The sequence below is a fragment of the Xiphias gladius genome, chromosome 14 (assembly GCF_016859285.1).
Source record: "Xiphias gladius isolate SHS-SW01 ecotype Sanya breed wild chromosome 14, ASM1685928v1, whole genome shotgun sequence".
Classification (NCBI taxonomy): Eukaryota; Metazoa; Chordata; class Actinopteri; order Istiophoriformes; family Xiphiidae; genus Xiphias; species Xiphias gladius.
In genome coordinates this window covers 19,391,501-19,418,571 of record NC_053413.1, presented here as the reverse complement: position 1 = coordinate 19,418,571, position 27,071 = coordinate 19,391,501, and the positions used below count along the sequence as shown (strand labels likewise).

The 27,071-nt window shown below is 40.9% G+C and overlaps 1 protein-coding gene across 1 annotated transcript in view; it reads right to left on the bottom strand.

The window, feature by feature from the left end:
• Positions 1–82: 82 nt before the first annotated feature.
• yes1 (YES proto-oncogene 1, Src family tyrosine kinase) overlaps positions 83–27,071 on the bottom strand; it is a 27,637-nt gene continuing 648 nt past the window's right edge. Inside the window, exons 2-12 of the mRNA XM_040143703.1 lie at positions 16,184–16,474; positions 14,635–14,734; positions 13,029–13,127; positions 11,887–11,990; positions 11,485–11,634; positions 9,887–10,042; positions 7,444–7,623; positions 5,673–5,749; positions 4,719–4,872; positions 3,900–4,031; positions 83–2,069 (exon numbers count right to left, since the gene is read on the bottom strand). Of these exons, the coding sequence (XP_039999637.1) occupies positions 1,861–2,069; positions 3,900–4,031; positions 4,719–4,872; positions 5,673–5,749; positions 7,444–7,623; positions 9,887–10,042; positions 11,485–11,634; positions 11,887–11,990; positions 13,029–13,127; positions 14,635–14,734; positions 16,184–16,466 (1,644 nt within the window). The 5' untranslated portion in view covers positions 16,467–16,474 and the 3' untranslated portion in view covers positions 83–1,860. The remainder of the gene's footprint in view (positions 2,070–3,899; positions 4,032–4,718; positions 4,873–5,672; positions 5,750–7,443; positions 7,624–9,886; positions 10,043–11,484; positions 11,635–11,886; positions 11,991–13,028; positions 13,128–14,634; positions 14,735–16,183; positions 16,475–27,071) is intronic.

Genomic DNA, 27,071 nt, shown 5'->3' with positions numbered 1-27,071 from the left:
ACTGAGATATCTGAATCTGGATGAGGATCATTTTCTCTTGTCAAGTAAAAGCCAGCTGAAGGAAACCTTTGAGTAAAATTTTTATTTTTTTCCTGTACAAAATCATATTAGTTACCATTCTCAGTAATTTCATTATTATCTCCCCACTAGTTCAAGTTCCCATCTGCAGGAACAATCACATATTTAGGTTCTTGTGAGTGTTGCACAGAAAGAAATACAAAAAATGTTCACATCTTTGTCCAATCCTTAAGCTTTGTTGCTGAATTACATTTTCTCAAATCTCTCATCACACACCGCTGGACAGACAGTGGAAGTACCTCTAAAAACTATATTCTCAATCTCTATTAAAGCACTAAAGCCCCGTCTCGACCACAGTGTGTGCATGGTGTTTATTTTGTCGTCTGCTGCTAGTTACTTCGTTCCAGAAGTGATCCATCATCTCCACCACTGGGAATTGAAATTAGAAAACCATAAAGGGAGGTCCACACAGGCAAATACCATTTGGGACGTTCCGGTAAACATCACTGGATGGGCTTTGCATAGTTGCATTTACAAATTAAGAAGTTGGTTTTGCATTGTTGGCTTTGGATGTAACTTTCCCCTCCAGCAGACACAGAGCTAAGGACACTGAAGTCGTGTTTAGTCGCAGGTTGGTGGGATTTTACTGAGAAAAAGAGAAAGAAATACTACAGCTGCATGTATGATTTACATGATGATGTGAATTTAATAAAACTAACAGTTCCCTGAACTGTACCATCAATCATGGGATGACTCATCTACCGCAACTTTAAACTGTGGATTGTGTGCAATTTAAGGAGAACAAGTTAGAGTCCGTTTACAGCAAACAGAATTGTGCAGCAAAGAAAAGACAAGATTCTAGTTTCAGACAGAAATGAGCTCGATCTTACTTATATTTCACAGCTAATTTCAAAACATTTATAAAATGTTAAACAGGAAAACAGTTTTTGCACCTGTAAAATATCAAAATACCTCTTTATGATTTGAAGTCCCCAATTTAAATGAAAAAAAAAAGTCAGAAGCATAATAAATGGATGTGATTTGCCATTCAAGTGACTGTGTTAAAAAGAATCATGCAAATCACTTTCATATTCTCATTTGTCCACTTGCTCACACCTACTAAAAATACATTTTTTGCACATACTGTACATCTGGTTTGTTCTCTCAGTACATTCTTGCATCCATACGGTACACCTTTTTCATTTACTTCGTCTCACCCCTCTCCATCAAATCTTTACAGTCGCAGCACATACTTCACGATTCAACCGCAACTGTTGGTCATTTAAAAAAAAAAAAAAAAAAAACACACACTCATCGACCTACATATTCAAACCAAACTCATGTACACATAAAAGATCTTGACTCCAATATCAAGGAATTGTGTTTGTAAAATAAAATAAAAATGGGGAAAAATGGAGCAGATGGGGGGAATTTATCATTTAAAAAAAAAAGTTAAAAAAACCCTGCATCTGCAAATAGATTTGAGAAAACCCCTCTCTTCGATCACAGTGTTGTGGCCAGTCCATATGGATTACTCTGATTAGCAGGATTCCCCGAGCTTAACGTACCAGCACCAACCTTTACACTTGGGGCACTTCCCCAAATATTTGGTCCCCAGGTACACAAGGGACAAACCTCTACTTCAGAAAACATTTTTTTCTTGCATTTGTGAGTATGCCAGTGTGGTTGTGGACTTGTTTGTAAAACCTCTTTCTCTGCAGCTTCAGCAAAGCGTTCGCAGCCTCGTTGAACTTCTCTGTTGTCCCGAGTTTTGATCTCCACTGATGTACCTCTCTGTAGTGCCGGAGTTCGCCCCCAAAAAAAAAAAAAAAATCACCCAGTCTAGAGGTTGTCCCCTGGCTGGTACTGTGGCTCTGTGGCTGTGAAGTAGTCTTCCAAAAAGGACTGGATGTACTCGAATGTGGGTCTCTCATCTGGGTCCTTCTTCCAGCACTGCCTCATCATCTCGTGAAGAGACTCGGGGCAGCCCTGGGGGCAGGGCATGCGGTACCCTCTTTCTACCTGCTCAAGTACCTCTCGATTCACCATACCTGGAAAAAAAAACAAAACAAAAAACAAAAAAAACAGGAAATATGCTGTAAATGGACTGCAAAGAGATCGAAAATTCACAAAAATGCAACTTAAATGAAAAACTAGCCCCGCAAAGGACTTACAGACAACAATTTTCTTTTGCTATAATGTGATCACGTCAATGTAACTATGTGCTCTGTGGGTCATCTTAGGCTATTTGGATTTTATCAAAGTTTTGTGGTGAAAAAAGAAGTGGTAAAAGTTTTAAGAAGTAAAAAAAAAAAAAAAACATGCAGCTTGAAGCAGTAGAAAATGTTGGCAGCTGACAGCATATGCCCACGCAAAACCTTGTGTTAAGGAAAAAAAAATCTCATAAAAACTCAACAACCTTCACAGAAGTTGGGTTATTATTTTTCATTTAAGACTTGTAAGTGAATTTCAAGGTTAAAACACATTAGGGCAAAAAAATTATTAGTATTTTGTACAAATAAAATGTGATCAAGAAGTAAAATGCACCAGTGAACTAGCAGAGTTGTTTGTTTAAAATACTCCAATTTCTGCAGATAGCATTTGGTTACTTGGTACGATTTTGTAGATGATGGAAACTACTGTTTAGATCTAATGAAAGATTACCAGTCTCTAACTCATCAACTGAAGTAATTTCAAACAAAAACCAAACAGTACTGCATCGTCTTCAGGCCTCTTCCTGCCCTGCTAGATTCTTTCCCAAGACAGGAAGACAGTGATCCTGAACCCGTGTGACATGACGCAGACACAGCTCCATGGGAAGCTTAACTGCAGCTAAAAGAGGTTATGACACAGAGTCAGTGGCACGGTCGTTGCTGCTGCCCCCCCCCCAAACTCCATCTCTCTGTGGGACAGTAGGGATCAGATTATCTCACACTCGGAGAAAGGAAAGGCCCCGCAGCAACTGCTGGGAGTGAGATATGGTGGCGGTGCTATGTCGGATGCTGAAGTGTTACTGTGATTTATGTCTTGGGTCTGAAATCCTCAGCTCTAATACCATGCCTGTCATACACTGTCTGTGTGTAGGTATCTATATATACACAGGCTAAAATCGAATAGGATAACGCGCAGATGCTTGGTATATCTGCCTCCTACTGCTTCTACAGCATCAAGCAAAGGGAATAAAAATAGAACTCCCCAAAAAGACTGCAACACGGCAGGACGAGTGCCACGAATGTCCGGTGAGTCACACAACAATTTCGTGAGGGGGAACAAGGGGGTTCGGTCCTTAGAACTCTCGGCTCTGTGGTGAATTAATAAGATCCAACGGTTTTGCACTGAAACCAAGAAGGCCATAGGAGCCAGATGGCCCTCTACAAGAGATGGTGGTTAAGTCTGCCATATGGCACACTCTGTAATCAGTGCCAGTCGAACCCTGTCAACACCCGGCACGCTACAGTACTGCTCGCATGCAGCAGGGGGCAGAAATGAGGTGGCAGATGCCAGGGAGAGGGAACTCATATACGGGAGGATAAGGGGTACTTTCCCATGTACTGATAAGTCATTAGACATCTGTGTTGACTCATATCACCTATATGTAGTTCTATTCTTATCTGCTTGTGGGAGAAAAACCTGTTAAAAGCTTCTGAAACCGAGAAGCACGTTGGAATAATCCTGAAGCAAAAAAAGAAATGAATTATTCCTCTTTCCCACGTGGAAAACCTGAAAGCACTCCATTCATGTTCGTTGGGAGCAATGTTTTCTAGATGGTGCGGAACTAAAAAAGAGAAATTATAATTTAAAAAAGAGGGAAAAGGTCGCCTCCCACGTGAAGGAAAAACACATCTCTGACGAGCATATATCTGCGTGGCTCTTATCCCTACCTGGGTATGGTACTCTGCCCTTGGTCACCAGTTCAGTCAGTAGTATACCAAATGACCAGACGTCCGATTTGATAGTGAAGCGGCCGTAAAGAGCAGCTTCAGGGGCCGTCCACTTGATTGGAAATTTAGCACCTGGCAAAGAGAAAAGAAAGAGTCAAGCACCTGGAATTGAAATGATCAACGTGAGTAGCGTTGCAACTAATGAGTATTTTCATCATGGATTAAAACCAGAGAATGTTTGCGAATTTTCCTTGAAAAAAGGAGCAAAATTATAGGCGACTGATTTTCTATTGGTCGCCTTATTGATTAATCAACTAATCCTTTCAACTCTAAATATGAGTAAAACATTATGGCCTAATTAGACAGAACGTATGATGAAAGAAATGTGTGTCAGCATGTACTTCAGTTTTTTTTTCAATCAAGAGTTTGTTCTAAAAAAAGTCAGTAAATAGTGAAAAATCAATCACAATTTCTCACAATTACAGTTGCCTAAAGTCCAACTTGACATCTTCGAATTGCTTTTATTGTCCAGCCAACAGTCCACAGAAGATTAAGAAAAACAATAAATCCTCACAAGTGGAAGTGAAAAATTATGGACTAATCAATTCATCAATTATTCATCTAGTTCTAAAACCACTGTTCGGCTGTAATGATGGTAAGAGACGAATTGAAGATACAGGGTAGGCATTAAGAATTCAGAATAAATTTGTAGTCTATTGATAGCAAAGGCAGATCCTCACAAATTCAGGCAAACAAACATCTCTGTGCACCAAATGCATCCAATTCGTAACACACACATGCACACGCAGACACACACACCTTGTCTGGCGGTGTACTCGTTGTCCTCAATGAGCCGAGCCAGGCCAAAGTCGGCGATCTTACACACCAGGTTATCAGCCACCAGAATATTGGCGGCTCTCAAGTCCCTGTGGATGTAGTTCATCCTCTCGATGAAGGCCATACCGTCTGCGATCTGGGACCAGATTGGACAGAACAGGGGCATCAGGATGCAACCGAAGAATACGGTCATAAAACGCTCATTTGTAGCTTTTACAAATGAAAAAAGTTACTTGAGAATAACACTAATCAAGAGTAGTTACAGCGAGTTGTGATTTTAGGAAAAATACACTTTATTGATGTTACATTTGACCCAGATTTTAATGCGGACTAAAATACACAAAGTGAGTTACAAAAGATCATCTGCACCTGTGAAAACACGATCAATTGGATCAAATCTTTCACACAACTATCCGACACCTCCTCACAGGGGCTCTCTACTCCCTCAGAGGCGTCTCGGGGTGTAAGCCTGCCTCGGCCTATTTCTCAAACACTTTTCCACTCTGCTGAGTGGGGAGAGGAGGGAGCCCGGGAGCGTGGAGAGGTGAATTAAGAGCAGATCACAGTAGGTGACTGAACCAGCGAGCTTAAGTGGCCTCTGATGAGCAGTGTTTAAGTGCTACAGGCCGTTAAGTGGTGGAGAGCGAGGAGAGGCACATGCAGCGGTGAGGGAGAAGAGGAAAGGAGGGGAGGGCAGAGATGCCAGGCTGGATATTAAATAAATATGACAGCCAGATGGAGAACAAACTGAAACCCTTAATCACAGGGACTGAATATTTGACTCACACACACCTACACACTCTCTGGAAGTCTTTGTTTTACTGCTGATGCATGATAATCCTTCCCTCAGACTGTTAAAACAGCAGCTGGGCAAGTAAAGGGCAGAGGGAGCTGCTGCACCTGTGTTAGTAATCAGATGCCGAGTTTTGATCCTACCTGTGAAGCCATGTCCACCAGCTGGGGCAGCTTCAGATATTTACCATCTCCCTCCTTCAGGAAGTCCAGTAAACTACCTGTCAAAGAGTTAAGAAGGCTAGTGTCAGGCAGAATTGGTGCATCTGTCTATGTATAAACACAATACAAAAAAGATAAAGGCAGCATCAGTTGGCGCAGGAGTTCAGCATCACAAAAGCTGAAATAACCAAACCCACTCGGAGGCAACGCGATTGTTTGCAAAGATCACGAGAGGCTTTCAGCTCAGGTTTATGTCTTCATTGGTTGATTTTCTTCTACTTAAAATAAGAGTTCCAATAGAGTTCAGCTGCTGGCCTAATTTATACTACTAGAGGTTAAAAAGTCTTGGTATATTAACAGGTTTCTTCTCATGACACATATTTAACCAAACATGATTAAAGATAACAGTGAGGAAATCTGAGTGGTTACATTTAAAGCTACTGCACATTCAAAATCTTTTTTTTTTTTCCCCCAGGAAGGTCCAGATTTATTACCTGTAACTCCTTCACTTCATCTCACCTAAATTAAAGCAGCTTGTCTTGTGTATTGTGATGTAAAAACTGCATGTAACAACTTGGCGTGGGGGCTAGCCACAATACTTCAAATTAAATATGGTGAATTTTCAAAGGCAGCAGAACTGCTGAGAATACTGTGCTATGAGTAAATGACTGCTCCTCGAGCTCTGTGTGCTTATCATGTGTAGATGGAGAAATAAATCACACGTGATCATGCTGATAAATATCTGGTGACTGTATATCAGGCTACAGCTAATTAAGAGGAGTACTAGTAAGTAACTTTTGCACAGGGCAGCCCTGAAAACGGGCATTTTGGTCGAATCTGTAGTCTAGTTAACATAAGTACTGAAGTGGGCGTTAAAAAATGATTTGGATTCAGATATGGAGTTGGAACGGCCATGGTCAGTGTATGTAAATGGATCTCTCCCACGGCCCTTAATTAAGTGCCATTTTAACTGCAGTTAAAGTTAAGACATGTCTGAAGCCCTTAAAAAAAGGCTCTACTTGGAATAATAATTTGACTCTGATATGTTTTTTCCCCCACAGGAAAGTTCAATTAAAAAAAAAATCACTTCTACTCCTTTTTTTCTTGTCGAAAAATCCAAAACTCATAAATATGCAAATATGTTTCTTATCAGAAAGTTTAACTGCTTGACACAAGATGTTTTCTACCTCACCAAGAAGTTGCTTCTCAGTGAATGGGAGCTGGAGGTTTCAAGTTACCATCAAACTCTTGATCTCACAAAATAACTCAATCATATAAGAGACTCAAGTTGAGCACGGAGAAACTTTCCTCCTTCAGCAGATGAATGTGAAAACAGCCTTCTCGTGTCAAACCCTGCTCATACATCATTCTGCACAGTGAAGCTCAAACATCCAAGTGAAGTAACAAGAAGCCAAAAAAAAAAAAAGAACAAAAAAAAACCAAAAAAAAAAACCTTTGAGTGGATGGGGACTTTAGGGCGATGATAAAAATTGAATGAAAAACCCAGTATCAAAACCCTTACTGGCCTGGTTTGGGTGGGTTTATCCATGACCGACTGAGTTTGTGTACTGTGTGAAAATTTTGCTCTCTGATTCCTCTACCGAGCTCTGTCAAAGGTCACAATCAGAGTCCCTATCTTGTAGAACTTTGTGTAATCAACCTTTTCTCGTTGTTATCTGTCTCGATCTACTTGTGCGATCCACGTGCAAGTGTTTGCTCCTCGTGTGTGTCTACGCGTCGGGTCTGTCCTTACCTTTGCCCATAAACTCGGTGACGATGTAGATGGGTTCCTCAGACACCACGGCGTAGAGCGGCACCAGTTTGTCATGTCGAAGTTTCTTCATGATCTGAGCCTCCTGCAGGAAGGCCTCTGGAGACATTGTGCCTGGCTTGAGGGTCTTGATCGCCACCTTAGTAGTGCCATTCCACGTGCCTGAGTAAAAACATAGGATGAAAACTAAACGGTCAGTCATGTTTGAAATACACCATAAAAAAAAAAAAAAAAGGTGTTACTGAGGAAGTAATTCGTCTAAGACATTTCCAATTTATTAAGTGACATACACTGTAAAACTCAAACACTGAAGGTACATGAGAAGACTTGTTTGCTCCTTTTAAGTGAAAAAAAAATAAATAAAAAAAAATCAATCCTAAAATCAACTGTCATGCCAGTGATCTCTTGCAGTGTTCCCATGTGTAAAGAGCAGCTCGGGAGAGAAAGAACATGACAGCTTAAATAATCAGCCACTTCCTGGTTGAGAGCCACTTACTCACGCCCTGGTTACATACAATGAGCTGAGGCAGGCGATCTACTGCTTCCGTCATAAGGCTGACCTTCATGAATGAATCATACTGAACAAACTGCGCGCGCACACACACACACACACACACAAGCTGAAGGACAAAGTAGGGCAATGATAACATCCAATAATAATATGAGGTGGAGTGGACATAGGGGAGCATTGGAAGCCAATGCCACAAGCCAACAAGATATCTTTAACAAACAAAATAACACATGAGCAGAGAAGGGATTTTCAGTGTGGAGAGCAGAAAAAACCATCAAGAACAAACAGTGCAGGGAGAGAGCGAGAGGGATTCCTGGGATTGCACACTGGTGGCTTGCAGGTCGAGGCTTGCTCCAGGCCAGGCTTAATGAAAGAGTGAGGGATGAAAGACGAGAGTCGTGTTCGCTGAAAGGCCCCCGTCTCACATACAGCCCTGAGAACTGAAGCGTAGGAGGTGACCTGTGATTACTGAGCTCTTTTTTGTGTGTGTGTATGTGCGTGTGTGTGTGTGCGTGTCTGTCAAACCACAGCAATCAGTAATCAGCATTTACATCGCTATGTGGGCCAGTGTGGCAGCAAGGCGAGCTCCTCACTGAGGTCAGTTCCACTCCATTTTACGCTAATATAAATCATTCTAATCAATCTATAAATCATTCTAATCAATCTATAAATTATTCTAATCAATCTATAAACTGACTCAGTTCATATTAATTTAATACTTCTGGATTGTTTTACATTAAATCCACATCAGTTATGAATAATGTACAGCGGATACATTGTTTCTGTATGTAAGCCCTAATGGCCATATGTACGTGCACTTGTTTTTGCTTTTTACTAATTCATGATAGATGTTGGCGTCAAACACACATACTACAGAGTGTATATATGTATGTGTGTTGTTGACATAGGATGTACTGTATTGTATGCAAAATGGATGATTCGGAAATATGATCCGGCTTGTATCCTCTTCGTGTAGGCTTTTAGAAATTTATGGCAAAAACTCTTTCCTTTTCAGTTCAACGAACAGAGGGAGTCGCCCAGAAGCACTAACCCCTTCAAAGGCCCGGTCACATTAGCATTTATCAGCAACATTTTGAATGACATCTACTCTTTACAATAGAATTGCCACAATCAGTGGATTCTAGACCTGAAATGTAAAGTATTGATTTATTTGATAAACACAAAATAGATTTTTTAAAGTAATTTTTTAAGAAAGAAATTCAAAAATTTCAGCCTCTTAAATCTGACTATTTTCTTGTTTTCTTAGTCTTATGATATTTAAACTGAATAGCTTAAAGCAATACAAGTGTATCAACGGGGTCTTTTATTTATTTTTCTCTTTCTGACATTTCTTGGATGAAACCACTTAATTGACTAATCTGAAAAAAAAATATTCAGCAGATTTTTTGCTAATGAAAATAATCGAACTTCAGCCCTAAGTGGTATCACTGGCAGAGCTGAAGGAAAATCCCGTGGTGTTGTCATGTGGGATTTTTGTGCCACGGACCACTTGCCAACAGTCTCGGTAGTGCTGACCTTTGAGGGAACAGAGGAAGTCCAAAATATCCTGTATATATGGTATTCGCTGTGTCCTACCATGTAATTTTATCTAACCTTCTTCTAATGGAGTACACCTGGCTCCACAAAAAAGAGGCAGCATGGTTGGCAGCTAGCCATTAGACGGGAGTGAACGGTACCTATACTGTGCTTTCGCAAGAGCAAGTGGTCACACTATGTCACCACAATGCCAAAATAGCCACACCAATGCTAAAAGCTTTTGTAAGGAGTGGGTTCTGTGGCCGGGATGTTCATTCAAAGACCACCTAACAAGACAAAATGCATAGCAGATGTGTGTGCGTGCGTCTCTGAAACAAGCTCTATACTGCGCGCTGGAGAACAGTGCTGGTCTCTTACCCATCCAGACTTCTCCGAAGCAGCCCTGGCCAAGTTTGACCTCCAGTCGGAGGGACTCTCGTGGGATTTCCCAGGCATCCTTAGCTAGTCCCTGAGTCTGAGGCTTCACTGTGGGGCACACAGTAGTCAGCCTGTAGCACAGACCATCCGCATGTTCTGGAGAGGAGCGGACATGTCAAGACAAACAGTGGGGGGGGGGGGGGAAGAAAAAGAATGAGCTTTAAGTTGGAGCTACCCCCAGCCCGTTAAACAATAACACAATCACTGACTAGTGTTAAGAGCATACACAATCCTAACAGTTAGCTGAGCCATACTATAGTAAGAGGACTGCAGACCTGATTAAATATTACACGGTTACATGACAACTGGAGAGTACTACAATCAAACCACAGTGAAACAAACGCACAGAACTGTTGACCCATCATTTCCAGAGTCATTCCTCACAGAATGAGCATTTATATTTCCATGTTCCCCTCCAGAGATAATCCAATATTCTGGTTATTTCACCGTAATGATGTGAATCGTGTTGAACTTCAGAATTTCATTTCAATTTCAGTAAAAAAAACAAAAAGATCAAGGTGCTGTTTTTCAGACTCAGCGACACTATAGCTGACAGCGACAGCACTAACCATCTTGTGAAATGTCCAATTTGAACTCTGCACACACACACACACACACACACACACACACACACACACACACACACACAGATAGAGAGAAACAGTGAAAAAACACTTTACAGGTAAGATAAATTCTGCATAAGTTGGTTAGTGTTTCTGCATGACTTCTCAGTTATTAACTTCTGTCTGGACATCAAAGGCTACGCTTTGACGGATATGAAGTTGTTCAGAGCTTTGAATTTACAAGTCATCGATTATAAGGAGCACTGCAGTGAGTGAAGTACATGAATTATGTGAAAGCGAGCAGGCAGGGTCAACAAAACAAGACGAGTCACATAAACATCCCGGTGTTTATGGATTCTGCTTCTAGGAGTTTAACTGTATTCTTGTTAAGTTTTCAATGAACTCTTTGTTCTGCCTGTGTTTACATCAACCAGACACTTTCTTGTGACAGACCGCAGGGAGATTTTTAGGAGCAGCTGCCTGCTTGTCAATATGGTGCAGATTAAAAACGGGCTCAACACTGCATTTTTTATGAAACATTTTTTGCATTGACGCCTCTTTCGGCTTAAGTCTCACATGTTTTTTTTCTTTTGTTCATGTGTTTTTTTCTTCATGTTTTTTTGACTTTGTCATGAGCTTTTGCCCTGTCAGTGGAGCCACTGCTTGCAACAGAAGAACAGGAGAAAAAAGCCTCTGTAAAATATACTCAATAACATTTCCCAGCAGCAGATCTGCAGCTGAATTATGCATTTTCCTCTGCCGGCACTGCCTTCGTTGGACAACGACAACAAACGCCAAGCTAAATGACTGTTACAAACGAGGCTTGCCCAAATCACACGGTCCACAGGTTCAGAAAACACGAGTAAAGAGAAATAACCGACTTGCTCCTTTGGCTGGAGGATCTGTCCAGTTGTAAACAACAATTTGTCTAAATGCTACCTACATGAGAATAAGGTGTATGGATGGGCTGCATACCTGTGTAGTGTTTCACCAGCTTCTGTAGCGTCTCGAACTGGGCCCGAGTGGTGATGTAGTAACCACCGTTGTCCAGCTTTCGGATCTTGTAGTGTTTGACGTTGTCCCCCTTCACCTCATCCCAGTCCCGGATAGAAAGCGAGTAGGCACCTTTAAAATACACAGGTTGTGTTACATACATACTAGAAGAACAATGAATAAAGGAGAAAATACGGTTGACTTGTAACCTACATGAAAAATATTCTACTTTGTGCCATGTAAATTCACATGACTACCATAAACTGAGGTCCATGGCCTACAATAATGCAAGTAAAGAAAAAAAAAAGCACTGTTATCATTGCCTCACGTTAAAACTGCAGCACAATTATCACAGTCTTGCTTTCAAAGAATAAATCCTCCCACCTTTGGTCGTCTCACTCTCTCGTGCCAAGAAAGTGCCCCGCTGGTTCCCTGGAAGCAACAACAAACGCTCAGCGTCTTTGCGGCCCATTTTACCAAAGTACCATCTGCCAAAAGAGAGAAAGTCACACAGTCAGTCACAGGAGGAGCTCTCACTGTGATATACTGCACAACAAGTGGGATTTTCTTATCCATGTAGGGAGAAAAATGGTGCTGCTGATGTGATGTTTAGATGTCGGAGATTTGGAAATTCTCTGGTTTTATATGACCCTCGTAACTCCTGTCATGATATTGGCAAGCTAAACGTCGGGGGACTAAAATGTATTTGATGTTAGGCAGCTGAAGCTGACATTAAACATCAGGAGTTTCTTAATGTGGTTCTTATGTGGTTACCTTCAAAGTCAGACAGAGGCAACTAAATAGCTTAAAATCTCATTCAGTATAATTTCAATATAATTTAGGCCATACTACTCTCATTATAGGTTATTATTAACTTTCCTCCAGGCAGCAGCTTGTTCCATTACATATAAGAGATCCATAAAAATGTTTATCACTATTGCAATGAGTAAGTCAGAAAAAGATTAGATCAAATGGCTGTAAACAGTCTTAGAATCTAGCTTTTCTTCTTTTCAAAGAGAAGACTGTCTATTTCTAGAAATCCCTAGAAGCCCTGTCATTTTAGAAATGAGCTGAATTATCTCACCTCGCAGTTCAATAAGTGGTGCTCGGTGTTTTTTAGACTAAAGGCAAAGTTAACTGGCTGGTTTATCCAGTTTTTTTTTTTTTTGGGATGAGTATTAGCAAAACAGCACATAAGCCAATCAAAAACCAGGCCAGAAGCAGCACAGTCCCTTAACGTTTCTGTTACACCAGTTGTACAGCAATGGGAACACGACCGGCTCTCAGGGACAATACAGTGCTCCATTGTTTTTAAGACTCTCTGCCATGTGTATGTGACGCGTTGCTCACGATGTGTGACTGGCCCTGCCGCATCATGTCTTCTTAATCAGAGGAGAACTAACCGAGCGGGGTGAGAAACGGGAAAGGATTGAGGAGGAGAAAATAGGAGTGAAATAAATACAAATGTTACAGGACCACAGAGACAGGAACAGGCATAATGTGAGAAAAGGGCAATGGGTTCTTACTCCTCAGCTTGTATAGAGTCGGCTGGAGCCACGTAGTTACTGGGGATGTAACCTTTCTGTCCGGTGTTGATGGAGCGAGCCTCCCACCAGTCACCTTCCCTAAAGAGAGAAGTCAATTAGAAATTAGAAGCACACTATAGATAAAACAAAAGCATGGCTGAAAAATAGAAGGTCAAGAAGGTAAGAAGGTCCTCGGTTCGAACATGCCAGAGCCTCACTGTGTGGAGTTTGCATGTTTTTCCCTGTGCCTGTGTGGGTTTCCTCCCACAAATTGCTCATAGGTGTGAATGTGAGCGTGAATGGTTGTTTGTCAGCCCTGTGATAGACTGGCGGCCTGTACAGGGTGTACCCGCCTCCCACTCAACGTCCGCTGGGACTGGCTTCAGCCCCTCCACGACCCTCAAAGGATAAAGCGGTATAGCTAACGAATGGACACATGGATTACTTTAACTTTTTTGGGCCTCAAGCAGTTATTTAAATTGAGATGTTCAGAGATGAAATGATGTTTCCTTTTTGGAACTGATAGACATCCTGCTTATTAAAAGGGGCCTTGACTGGCTTTTTCTTGTGAGGTGTCACAAGCCAGAGAAGTTATGAACAACTGGTTAAATTTTGATCAGTTCTTTCTATAAGATTATCTTATGTGTTTTTATGAAAAATAAAAACTCTGAGATGTAGTGGAGTTGATGCAGCAGAAAATGGAGTATCTAACTAAAATTGCACTTATTTAAAGTACTTGAGCAAAGTACTGTAAAGTTCTGTACTTAGTTACTTTGCACCAAATGTTTCGTGCCCACTGCCACGATTCCTGGTAGGTTTAACAGCAGATGTGAGGGTATAAATTTGAAGGGGGAGGAACTGAGGAGTAGAGAAAATCTGTCCACTGCCATTTCTGTATTCCCGAGCAAACCTGTCCTCCTCCCATCTCTTCCCTGAAAGCAGATGGTAGTTTCATCACTGCGAATGCAACGTGAACACCGCCAGTGGGTGGAGTCGCTATATGATGGATGAGGAGAATGGAATTTGTGGAGCACTTGGAGCCCTGCCTAATTCCACACCTGTGCACACCTGGGAGAAAGATGATGCTCCGGCAGTAGGTAGTACAGAATGAGTAGAAAAAACAATTTATTATAATTTATTTTTATTTCCTTTTATATTATAACAACAGAACTTCACTGAAGTGTAGTTCTGGAAATAAGGATATACTATACACGATAAAATACTGCATATTGTGGATAAAATCATCGCAAATAATGATAACGATAATTCTGTATTCTGTAAGAAATAATTACTTTTTATTTCTTACTACTTTACTAAAAGCTGGAAAAGTAGTACATTTCAACCAACTGTATCCCAAGTATAATTCTCTAAACTGGAGGAATGATTTGTGGCGAGAGGAGAGCGATGGGGACTAAACAGATGGCCCATTAGAGGAATCCATTAACCCTGGCAGATTTCAGCCTTAATATCAGACCTGAATACAATGAGGGATTAAACACACACACGCACACACACAAACTGGAGCTTACTGCACAAATACAAACATGTACACACACACACATCAACGCAGCAGCAGTTTGTCAGTGTAAAAAGCAAATGTACTCACGTGTTGTTGATAATCTGGAAGCGATCCCCCTTTTTGAACGACAGATCATCTGACGTCCTCGCCTCATAGTCGTACAGTGCTACGAAAAATGTTACACCACCTGAAAGTCAGAGAAAGAGATCATTGGAGGTGAGCATATCGACAGCTAGTTAATTCCACGGCGCCTCAAATAGCAGATTCCTTTAATCGAGGCATTTTTTTTTAATCTGGAAATGTTGTAGAACCAGTGAAAACAACACCCACAACTTTGGAGCTTCAAATATAGACAACAAAATCCTCATTTTGATTATCCTCCTTTGTTGATTTTATAATATCTTACATTCTAGTCAGGGTCTCAGAGTCTTATCTTAATTAACACATAATAATCAAACAGATAAACAATTATGCTAACATAATTCGACTGTATCAAAGAGTATAACTGCGTTTCTTTTGAAATGTCCCACTTCCTGCACCTCAAAGCCTGGACTAAAAATACAACCAGCTCTCTTTGATTTATTTCAAGAACAGGGATACAGAATCCCCCCCCCCCCCAATGAATCTCAATCTCAGTGGTATCAATTCAAGTCAGTGAATCAATTGATGTCACTTAATCTTCTGTATATAACGAAAAGAGTTGATTTGCCCATGGTCTGGAGAGATCACGGAGAGCACGGAGGGACAACAGGAGTGTGATATGTTTGTCTTGAGGTTGGAAATTGAACAGGCAAGATTAGATCTACAGCCGCCCCTCGGGCCAGATTATCCTCCTTTAAAGAGCGAGACAGGGACTGAGGGATGCGTGTGCGCGTTAAGTGTATGCTTGCGTGTGCGCACTCTCAAAGGAAACATCACTCTTGTGTGTTGTGTACATTTGCTGCATAATTTACCCCGTCCAATCTATGATGTATTAACCGTCCGGGACTGCAAGAGATTACTCTTCGTGTCAGTAAGAGTCATTTTCATCACCAACAAGTCCTTTATCTAAAACTAATTCTAAGTCAAACGCTTGTTGGAAATAAAAACTTTTAAAAATGCATAAGCAAAACCACTGAATTCGGTGCATGTAATTGTTTCCTTTGGCTCAGGAGAGGCCATGTCTGCTGCATTGCTTCCCATATTACAGACCTATTTTGGGTTTCGGCCTTGATGCTTTGACTCGTTTCAAATGTCTAATTTGCATAACATCTGCTGCTCATAACGTCCTGTGCATAACAAATGTTCAGCTGAGTTTATTCTAAAGTTGTACACCGATTTGTACATAATGACGACGCAAAGAAAAGTTATAAAATGGCAGAGGAAAATAGTTTTAGACAATAATTTCAGAAGTATTATATTTCTATTTAATTGAATAAACTTTCGTCCTTCAATTTGAATTCTATTATAAAGCAGCACATCTTTTAACTTGTGTTTCTTCTCTGAAGGGGCTTTGGAACACAAAGTCATATGAATTTATTTGTATAATAAAGGGCATTTCATTCATGTTGAGAAACTATCAAAGCCTTTTCAAAGCCCAGAATCTCTTTTCCCCCGTGTTCCCCTCTTAAACCTTAAATCCTCTCATCAGACTGACCTGTGATGACACTGGGGAAGGGACTGCTCACAGCCACTGAGGTGAAGGACGTGGAGGCGCCACCAAAGGGCGTCATGGCCGAAGACGCCCCGCCAAAAGGCGTGAGTGCTGCGGCATGACTGTTGTAGCTGTTGTTGTGTGTCTTCAGAGCTGGTGAATGACCCATCAGGGTGGGGTCGGGCCCGTAGTGGCCCAGGTGGGCGTTCACTGGTGTGGCATTTGAGTTGTCGGGTCGGTACTTCAACGCCGGGCCCTTGTCCTCTTTGCTCCTGACACAACCCATCGTCAAGCCTGCGAGAAAGAGGAGGGAAAAGGAAGATCTGCTTAAACTGTTTGGTTGCATTCATATTGATTAAGCCATAAGCAGTGTTTACGGTCACACATCTTACATTCTTTCTGCATGACTTGTAAGTCTGAAATGTTCTGGGTTATTAATTGTAATGAATTGGTACAAAACTGCATAAAATCCAACTGTAAATGCAACCTAGGATACAATTAGCAAATAATCTCTGGAAAAATTAGATACACATTAAAGACTTACAAATTGTAAATGTAGTTTTTCTCCAGTAGGAGCAGTATAACCGAAACAAACTTTGTTGAAATAATCCAACAAAGAACTCCCAATCAAACAGGACGACAACAAATCCGACAGTAAATATCTACCAGACAAATTTGTGAATGAGAAAAAATGAGGTGCTCACTGTGAATGTTGTGAAAACAACTGATACGTGTGAAACTCTCCTGTCGATTGATAGAAGCACTGGATTTAATTTTGTATTGATGGATTTTTTTTTTGCACTTTTTTTATTATTTCTACCATTTTGATATATTGACAGTGCTGATTCCGTTCATACATATGAAGATGTTTAAAACATTAATGAAAAAACAGGCAACTTGATCGGATGGAATCATTAAAATGTCATACCCTGTATGATATTATCTCCGGACTGTCACCCAAATCATCCCCACATCTTGAGTCCCTGTCTTAAAAGGTTGCCAGTGACTCCTCCATTATCACAGGCAATTCCACCAATCAAAGATGGATAGGAACTATCGTAAATTAGCAACAACCAACAATGCCTGATCTCATGCTTTGTCGTGAGGCTGAAATTGTGTCGCAAAATCCAGAGAAATAATTATGATATTGTTCATACTAGCGTTAAGTTTTTTGGACGGTCTTACCATAACCGCCATCCAGAAAACGAGGGCTGAAAGCCAACGAGTGACCTCACACGACTTCACAAGTTCTGACAAAACCTTCGTCGAGCCAGCCGACGTAGAAACTAGATCGTATTACAGCCTGTGGCCATCCCACCTCCGCCCTGTGATCACAATATCACTGACACAGTCGTGAGAGGGGCAAAAAGCCCTTCGGTGCTAAGAGTTGTAGCTCTCCCCTCCCGAGCTAACTGATATATGAAAACCCTCGGTGTGTGTTTGCTGCTCTTCAAGGACTACGACCAAATTACTTCACACAAAGAGAAAGATGAGAAAAATTCTCCTCTGTAGAATTTTTTTTGTGGCTCTGTCGGAGTTTGTTGGTGTCTTGGAGCGGGAAAGATTATGTTTAATGTTTTGAGAAGGAGTGAGTTACTGGGATGTCCCCACAAGAAGACTGTCCTGTGATAGATAAATACATGTCATTTCATGAATGTATAAGTTTGTATGTGTGTGTGTGTGTGTTGTCATGAGCTGACAGCATCATCTAGAGGCTGCTCTGTTTACTGATTTTTCTGTCACCTCTGCCCTCTTCGTCGAGCTTCTTCTGGGCATGTGCGTGCCTTTCCAACTGTAAAACAATAAAACAACCTGCCACTGCAAAACGGATGAACAGTCCAAGACTCCAAGACCGATCCACTGTCAATGACTCATATCCTGGCATGTGTAAAATGTTACAACACTGTTTCAAAATTGTGTCAGTGACAGGTCACACACACACACACACACACACACACACACACACACACACACACACACACACACACACACACACACACACACACACACACACACACACACACACACACACACACACACACACACACACACACACACACACACACACACACACACACACCCTGGCACTAGCAATGGGGTAACATTGGTGTGTGCTGCTGTCATTCATGCATGGGAAGCTAACAAGGCCGAGACAAAAAAAACAAAAAGCAAGACAGGCAGAACACAGGTTAGGACAGCTTCAATGCTCCAGTGGCCCAGAGCAGCTATTCTTAAAGTGTAAAAATCTAACTGGATGAATGTATTAAAAGGATACCAGTCGTTACCAGGCCAGCCATAGCTTTAACCTATCTACTAATGCAGGCAGAAAACGGAACGTGTCCATATACTCTGTCAACTATAGTTACTCATCTTTCAGCGCTGGCAAGGTCATGGGCCTAAAAACAACAATATGATGTGCTTTAAAGTTTAACCGGGACATTACAATACTGCTCACTGCCCAGCAGACATTCACTCTCTCAGTCATTCGTTTGACAGCTAACTGATAACGATCAGAGAAATTATGTGAGGCAATCAACTGGTTCAATTTGACAGATAAAGACCTACATTCTGGTCTTTCTGAACTGCAAAATGACAAAGCTCATTCTTTGCTGTACCTTCCCAGACATCAAAATGATACACAGCGGTGTTTCTTCCTCGAAGAGACCATCTTCGGATGAGCCTAATAGTGACTGTAAATCAGCGGGCATAAAGCACGTCAGAGCTGCAATGATTAGTCACTTAATCGTGTTAAAACATTACTCAGCAACTGTTATGATAATTGATTAATCCTTTCAGTAAATTTTTTAAGCAGAAGTTCTGGTTTTAGGTCCCTGTATGTGAAAAATTGATGTCATACATGATAGTAAACAGAATATATTTGGGTTGTGAACTGTTGGTCGGACAAAACACATCATTTTAAGATGTCACTCTGGTGTGTGGGAAATCATGATGGGCATTTTTCGCTAGTTTTTGACTTTTTATAGACAAAACAATGAATCCACTTATCGAGACTTACCAAGATTTTTCATTTGCTAGTTTGGTCAGCACATGAAATTAACATTAATTAGCTGTGCTCATGCAAACACACTCAAAGGCTGCTAAATGAGTATATAAACAACATCATCCAGCTTCATTATTGAGTTAGAATTTGTAGATCTACTTATTTAGGGCATTGTTGAGTTTCTAATCCTTGTTTTAGACTTGAGCAGAAAATTTGATCTGTGACCCTTCCACAAGTGGAACAAGATTATGCAACCCCCCCCCCCCCCAAAAAAAAAAAAAATCCAAAGTGGTGACAAGCCATGGAGATTCATTCCCCCGCTCTATGAATTGTAATGGTTGAATTGATTTGGTAGCACTTTCTTCCATCAAACTGAAACTAAAACTAACTCCCCTGGTGGAGGAATCAATGCATCTAGTCTCTACTGAAAGCATGGCCTTGGCTTGTGAAGGGCAGCACTACAACAAAAACTAATGAGGCTCAACAATCAATCTATAGATTTCTACTTATTTGAGATGGATGGTGCATTGACTTCCTCACACGAACAAAGAGCACTGACTGAAAGCCAGGACTGAGGCAGCAGCAACAGACAGTAAGAGGATGACGGATGCATGGAGATTAATTACTATGAATAAAACAAACAAGTTTAAAGAGCAGGAAGGGCAGTTCGAGAGGCAGACTGATGCTGAACAGTACAATCATTGTTTAAAATGAAAACGAACAGTAACCTCAGTTCAAAATGACATGTTTTTACTCTTTGTGTAATTTTTCTGACAGTCAATCACTATTTGAATTTTTGAATATAACTCTATGATTAGAAAATAGCCACTTCTTGTAAGTTAACCTGCTACACTGTTCAGCATCTGGATGCCAGATACTAAATATACGGGAAGTGGATGAAGATGAGATTATATTTCAAACCATTTTAAAGACAATCAAACCAATGCACCAAATTGCTGGTCCAACTTGTACAGTGTCCAGCTAGCTAGTCCAGTTAAGAAAAATTGTGACGTAATGGGAAACCAGACATCTACCACTGAACCGCATGGCTATAGTTTTGTAAGACTGAGAAACACTTCAGCTGCTGAGAGCAACGCAGTTTGTGTAAAATGACTATAATATAGTTCGATTACATTTCTCAGTTCTCGCCTTATTTTGACCACACATGGTTTTTCACTGGTTTCCTAATATATAACAAAGTGGGGTTTTTTTTGTGTGTCAGTGAAGTCTGAGACAGATTTTTGCATGTTTGAATCTGCAAACATGCACACGTGCTTTGTGCAGATGTCCACACGGTCGTCAGGAAACATGCATGCACGAAAGATGTAAATGAGCAGATGGAAGTGTCACATACAATGCTGGACGTAAAGAAGAGAAAGACGGAACTTAAAAATTTCAAACAAATCTAAATTAAAATAACAATCCAGTAGACAAACCTCTGTAAGCTTTCTAAACTAAACTCGTCAGCTTTTGTTTACTGCACAAGACCACAGAGGTATAGCTGAAATTTTGGAGGTTTTCAATAATACCTTTGTACTGGAAATTAAAAGGACAAGGAAACAACCCAGAAAAGAGCCTGGATCGGAAAAAAACCCCATGGAAAATAAACCAAATAAAGCTTCACAAAAAAGCAGTTTTCTAATATTCTCTCTCTCTCTCTCTCTCTCTCAAGTAGAGCTGAAATCATTAGTTAACTAGTGAATTACTCTATCACCAGAAATTTTATCACACATTAAAACAGTCTGAAAATGTATTAATCGTTTAAGCCATTTTTCAATCACAAAACATTCCTTAGTTCCAGATGCACAAAAAACGAGAATTTGCTGCTTTTCTTTCTCTTTTGAGATAGTAAACTTAATTTTTTTTTTTGAGTTTGGACAGTTGTTCAGACAAAACAAACAATCTGAAGAAGTCCCTTATTGCTTGAAGAAACTGTAATGGACATTTTTCAGTTTTTTTTTTTTTTTTTTTTTAAATTCAATCAGTAATGAAAATACCTGTTTTTTGTTTGCAGCCCTACCCTCAAGTAATCTGAAATTCCTCATGCACACTGTATTATGCTGTATGTCTGTAAACTAAACCACGAAAAGAAACATTTGCCGCAATCTGTAGAACTAAATAACATCCTAATAGGAGCCACTAACATCAGAACAGAAGCCGACACAAACATGACCGTCACCTTTGACATTATCCTGTCCCGCATGTCAGCCACTGCATGTGTCCAAATGTCCAAAACGTGTCTGACCCAAAAGCTAATCCTACAGCAAACTAATGGCTGACCAGAAAGAAAACATAGTGAAAGAGTGTCAGTCTAGTTTAAAGAGGGTGTCAATGGTTCAAATCCTCTGCTGTGACCTGGAAGCAAATACTCCTGACTAGGGGCTAATCCTGATAAAACCCGACTACTGGTGATTGTGATGACTGTAAGAACACAGATTCTGTTTCAACCTGCTGCTGATCCAAGTGAGCATAGCATTAACTGTAGTTGGAATATCTGCTGAATGATAAACCACTCATGATTACAACACTCATTGAATTAAAATCAATATAGTTGGACAACTTCAGGACTCTTATGGCTATTTGTAGTTTCATTTTCTGTTTAAGCAACTCTTCGGACTGATGTACCCAAATTAATTCTGTGTAATTATAGGCTGAATAATATGTTAACCCCCCACCCCCTTAATAATTGGCAACCTTTCCTATTTACACTATTTTGAACCCAGAGGATGCGCTCCTAACATGGCCATGAATAGATCCCAAGTCCACAGGGTTGATGCCTATGGTTGGCGCATGATCTGGCATGTCAAACTGGTTCAACGCCCACAAGTTTCAGTTTGGATCACTTCTTCTTTGGCACAAAATAAAAGCTGTTGTCTTACAAGAAGTTCTTGTTTGAAATGATGTAATTCACCTTTCTTGCTGCTATACAGACCAAACAGCTCATTCTTTAAGGACAACTAGAGACCGTAAGGAAAGGATTGCTGAGGAGTTGGGACTGATATTTTACTGCTGTCCCTACCAAATTGCAAAGTTGGGTCCATACCCAATCCTAAAAATCACCAAATTATTAATGTTTTTTTAACTTTAACAATCCTATACTTTCTTTTGAAAGTAGTCTCTGAAAAAAAAAAAAAAAAAACTTGTTTGGATTTAAACAACAAAAACATTTTATATAACAAATGTACTACCCAGCTTTTGAACCCCCCATGGAGAAAACCTCTCCTCTCCCTGTTTAGCACCACAGAGAAAGGCTTTAGGTTTCTTCTTTATTCAGTCCCATCTAGCTTTTGTTATGGACAAACAGAAAGTACCTCGTGGTAGGCCCCCCCCCCCAAAGACTCACAATCCCCCAAACTATACAATCCCATACACATGCTAACACTGAGCAGCACAAATGCTAATAAGGGCACAGACACACTATCCTTACAGTGGAGCCTCAAAACCCCCAACAATCAATCAAACCAAGTGCTCCAATCAAATATTCAAAACAATCAGATGCTTCTACATACAGGGACAGATTTATAGCTGCAGCTGGTTATGCATGCAGTTTTATCACTGCAGCAAACTAAGTAAATGCTTGTATTATACAGCACATGCTTTTTGATGGATCATTTTATCCAAAGGAATTCACAGACGGTTAAGGACATTGTATAGTGACATGGTATAGTGACATTGAGTTCCACAAAGAAAAACCTTCCTTGAAATACATTAAAATGAGAAACAAGTCTGAGAATATTCATGGCCAAGAGGATAACTAACCCCATTGTTGTTTTTTTTTTATTGTGTGACAAATTTACTAAAACTAATGACGACTTCACAGAAAATCAAATTACAGGCAGATTATTGCATGCCCTGTCTGGGGGTTTCATAATTGAGGCTGCTATAAACACACTGAGATGATCTGGAATAACTGTGCCATTCTTTTGGTGACTCCAAAGGAACACAGTAAATGCCACCTTGAACCCATACAGAGATGTGAGTCATGGATTTGACTCACCTTAGCATAATTACAAAACCAAAACTGTATTAAATCCTCTTTGGATCAGTGGTAATATTTATATTATCATACAAAAAAAAGACAAAGTGAATATTTAAACTATCTTGGAAATCTGGCATAGAAAAGGAAGTAAATTCATGTCCATAGTCCTACACATATTTGTGAACAATTGTGGCATATTGTACAAGAGAGTGGTATGCGTTCAAACAAATGCTGGAGCCAGACCCGTTCCAAGGACGTGACATGCGAGGCTGTGCGCCAGGCTGCCAGTGATGCCGTGTCAGTTTAAGGAGACACAGGCTGCTGCTTCCCACAGGGCTGAATACAACAATGCTACGGAGCTGCATGAGGGAAGCTTTTGCAGTAGCTGGCATGCAGGCAACATTCAGGGGAGGAGGGGAAGAAGAAGAAGAGGAAAAAAAAAAAAAAGAAAAATCTTGACACTACTTGTTATCATGCCAAACGTTTGGTGCTACACTTTTTTATACAAAGGGGAGTTGACGGGCTAAGTCAAAGCTGTACTATAGGCAAAATTTATGTGTATAACCCAGTTATATAGTTATAATTACACTTTAAAGAGCTATACAGGCATTTTACTGTATGAAAAACTGAAACGGAGAATTGACACCCTTCTCAGGGGGAAAAAAAATTGCAGGAAAAAAAATGATTAAACCTTGCCACTCCAAGCAGGGACAATGGGTGGAAAACGGCAAAAAAAAAAAAAAAAAAATGAAAATGTCACAGAAAAGTGTAGTAGTAGAATAACAAATGTGTTCATGGAAAGAAATCCCAACACTAGAGAGTATCTGATGAGCCAATCTTCCTGAACTCTATCGGAGTCCCTCTATATTTAGCTTTGATGTTGGCCAAGCTTTGTGTTATTATTTGAGGTTATTTTTAAATCGGACAAATTCCAGAGTTTCTGCTCTCAAGAAATGACTAAGTGCAATTCAGATGCAGACGCATGTACAGTAGAAGATACAGTAGAAATGGCAGCTCTGAAGTTTGTTTGATGTATCCAGCCACATAAAGCATGGTGCAGCTCATAGATCTTGTTGCTGTTCTGACAAATCAGATAAATGCAACTCTGGGAATGTCTGCGAGAGGCCCTTTGACCTTTGAGCTTCTGCGTTGTGTAACCACTGCAGTCACTTGGGACGAAGCTGTGACGCAAACTGTGCTCTTCCGGGATGTATATTCAGAGACTACAGTACACGAACTGAGCGGTTTTTTTTCCACACTAAGACTTCACTTTGAGTAATAATGAAAAGGGAAACATCAATGCTGTATCAAAAATTTTCCAGTACCGAAAGCCGTCAGTGAAGGTCCTCTTCACTTCTTTGATCAGATGGTTCAGGTTCTAAATCAATTTCCAATTTTTGCCGATTCTATTTAAGAAAAGTTCCTCTATTGCTGCTTGATGACATTCAACCTTTGAAAAGTTTGGTTCCTTTTGTCTCAGATCGACTTCCATCCAGATTTTAAAAGGAGGGAAAGCATATCTGCACTGGCCTCTTTGTGTTGAAAGATATAAGGCAGTGTTCAGACAGACAACACCACTGTGCTTAAAAAACAAAACAAAAAACAACAACAACAAAAAACAGCCCGCTCATTCATTTTTGTGGAACAATTCAGTTGACGCAGCAGGGTGGCAATCAATGCAGAAATAGTATAATAGTAAATAGTAAAATAAGAAAAATAGTGTCTCTGAGTATTTACAGACCGCTGTGCCTTTGCTTCAAACGCATTAACCAGTCACTGTAACTGGACTTCCTGGATTGTATCTCGTCTCGGGCTGAAGCATTTAGTCGACTGACCAATAAGTGGATGAACAGAAAAATAATCGGCTACTAGTTTGACAATTGATTGACAGCAAACAGTAAAAAAAATTAAATATTCTCTAGTTCCAACTTCTCAAATGTGAAAATTTGCTGGTTCTCTCAGTTTTATCTCATTTTCAACTGAATGTCTTTGGGGTTGTACCGTCCAACGTTGGACAGTACAAGCACGTCACCTTGGTCTCTGAGAACCTGCGATGGGCATTTTTTCACTATTTTTAAGAATTCAGTAGACTAACAATTAATCAGTAGATTAATCAATATTGACAGTAATTGTGAGTTGCAGCCCTAATTTCATTGTCTCACCAGTAGCTGAAGCAACTGTTTTTTTTTGTTTGTTTTTTTAATGCAGGACTATTTCTGGTCTGACCGCCAACAAAAAAAAAAGTCTCTTGAACCTCTGACCACATTCGACATCACAGGGAGGCGGGGTCAGGTCTGCTGCGCTCTGACCCCGTCCAGCTGTGATGTAGAGTCGTGCTACAGTGCCACACTACATCGCTGCTGCACAGGGTGAGGGAAAAGGCACGTTGCCACAACTACTTGGCAGGGAGGGCCAGATTATCAGGCGGGCTGCAGTAATTCTAATGGAAAAAATGGGTTTGTTTTAAAAAAAACAAAAACACAATTATCTCAGAGTAAGGCATTGAAAAAAGTATTATTGTGTTATTGGTATTGAAACTAAGGTACTGCTATTGAGCATATGTAGTGCAGTATTTTAAGAGGCTTTTACAAGGCTTGGGCAAACATCAGCACACGGAAACCGCCACCAAATCACTCATACTATGAAAGATAAATCCGGTGCATAAGCCTGAAAGCTACGTTGACAGACTTGCTCCATAAAACACTGGCCACAATCACAGAGGGATGAGACGGTACCAGGGGCTGCAAACCATTACTGAAGCGTAACTCAGTAATTGCCCTGGCACGCTCTCTGAGGCACAGCTCGGTCTTATCTTCAGGGCAGCCTGCCACCTCTGCCAATCACAGTGAGTGGAGGGGGCCGGCGGAGGGAGGGGGAGAGAGAGGGACTTCCTTCCGCATCCATTCATGCCATTGAGGCCACCTGCTGTGCCTGTCAAAGGCTATAGTGAGGCTGGGACAGAGAAAGGGCCATCCTCGAGCTATAAAACAGAAGAGCTCTTCTTGTTCTCTGTGCCCACATCGGTGACTGTGGATATCTGAAATCTGAGAATCACGAATCCCAAAATTTGTTTGGTTTTTCCAACATGCGAGTGTGTCCCGTTACGTTTTTGGCCCCTTCCACTGCGGCACAACAGCTTGGAAGCTTCTAATCAGTCAACTGTAATGATACTGTAGGAGTTTTATTCGTGCCGCGGGGACACTCGAGGAGTATGCGAGGATCCTTCATGCCCCCAGTTAAACTCGAGTCCCTGAACTCCGTCCAACACCACCTGTTAGTGCTCCTCACTCCTCTGCCAACAGCCCCTCTCCATTCCAGCTGTGTGTGTCCGTGCGTGCGTGCGTGCGTGTGTGAAGGAGACACGACTGTCCAGCCAACCGGGGCTGTACTAACAGAGGGATTACCACGGAGGAGGATTAGTGTGGCACCAGAGTATATAAGCAAACTAAAAGACACATGCAGAGTTGGGACACTGAATATATGAGCACATACACACTCTAACACAGCCCTACAGCAGCACTCCTTGTATTTTAAGACATCTTACAAAAACAAATCTCACATTTAGAGCGGTTGGAGAAGAGCTTTCAAGAACAGTTGGAAACTACTGGAAAGGACTTAAATTCCAAGGGGTTTTGTCATTTTGGAAACAGCATGTCTTGCAATAAAGGCCCATTACAACTGAGGCCTACAGCAGCTGATTGTGTGTGTGTGTGTGTGTGTGTGTGTGTGTGTGTGTGTGTGTGTGTGTGAACGAGGTTGGGTGAGGCAGACAGAGAAATGCAAGTGGTTCAACTTTGTTAGGTGAAAGAAATTCTGCCATAAATTTGAAATGAAGCTGTGCACGCTCCAAAAACAACGGCGATACGATGCCTTATTCGGTTTAGTTCACGGCTGAAACCGTGCCAATGCAG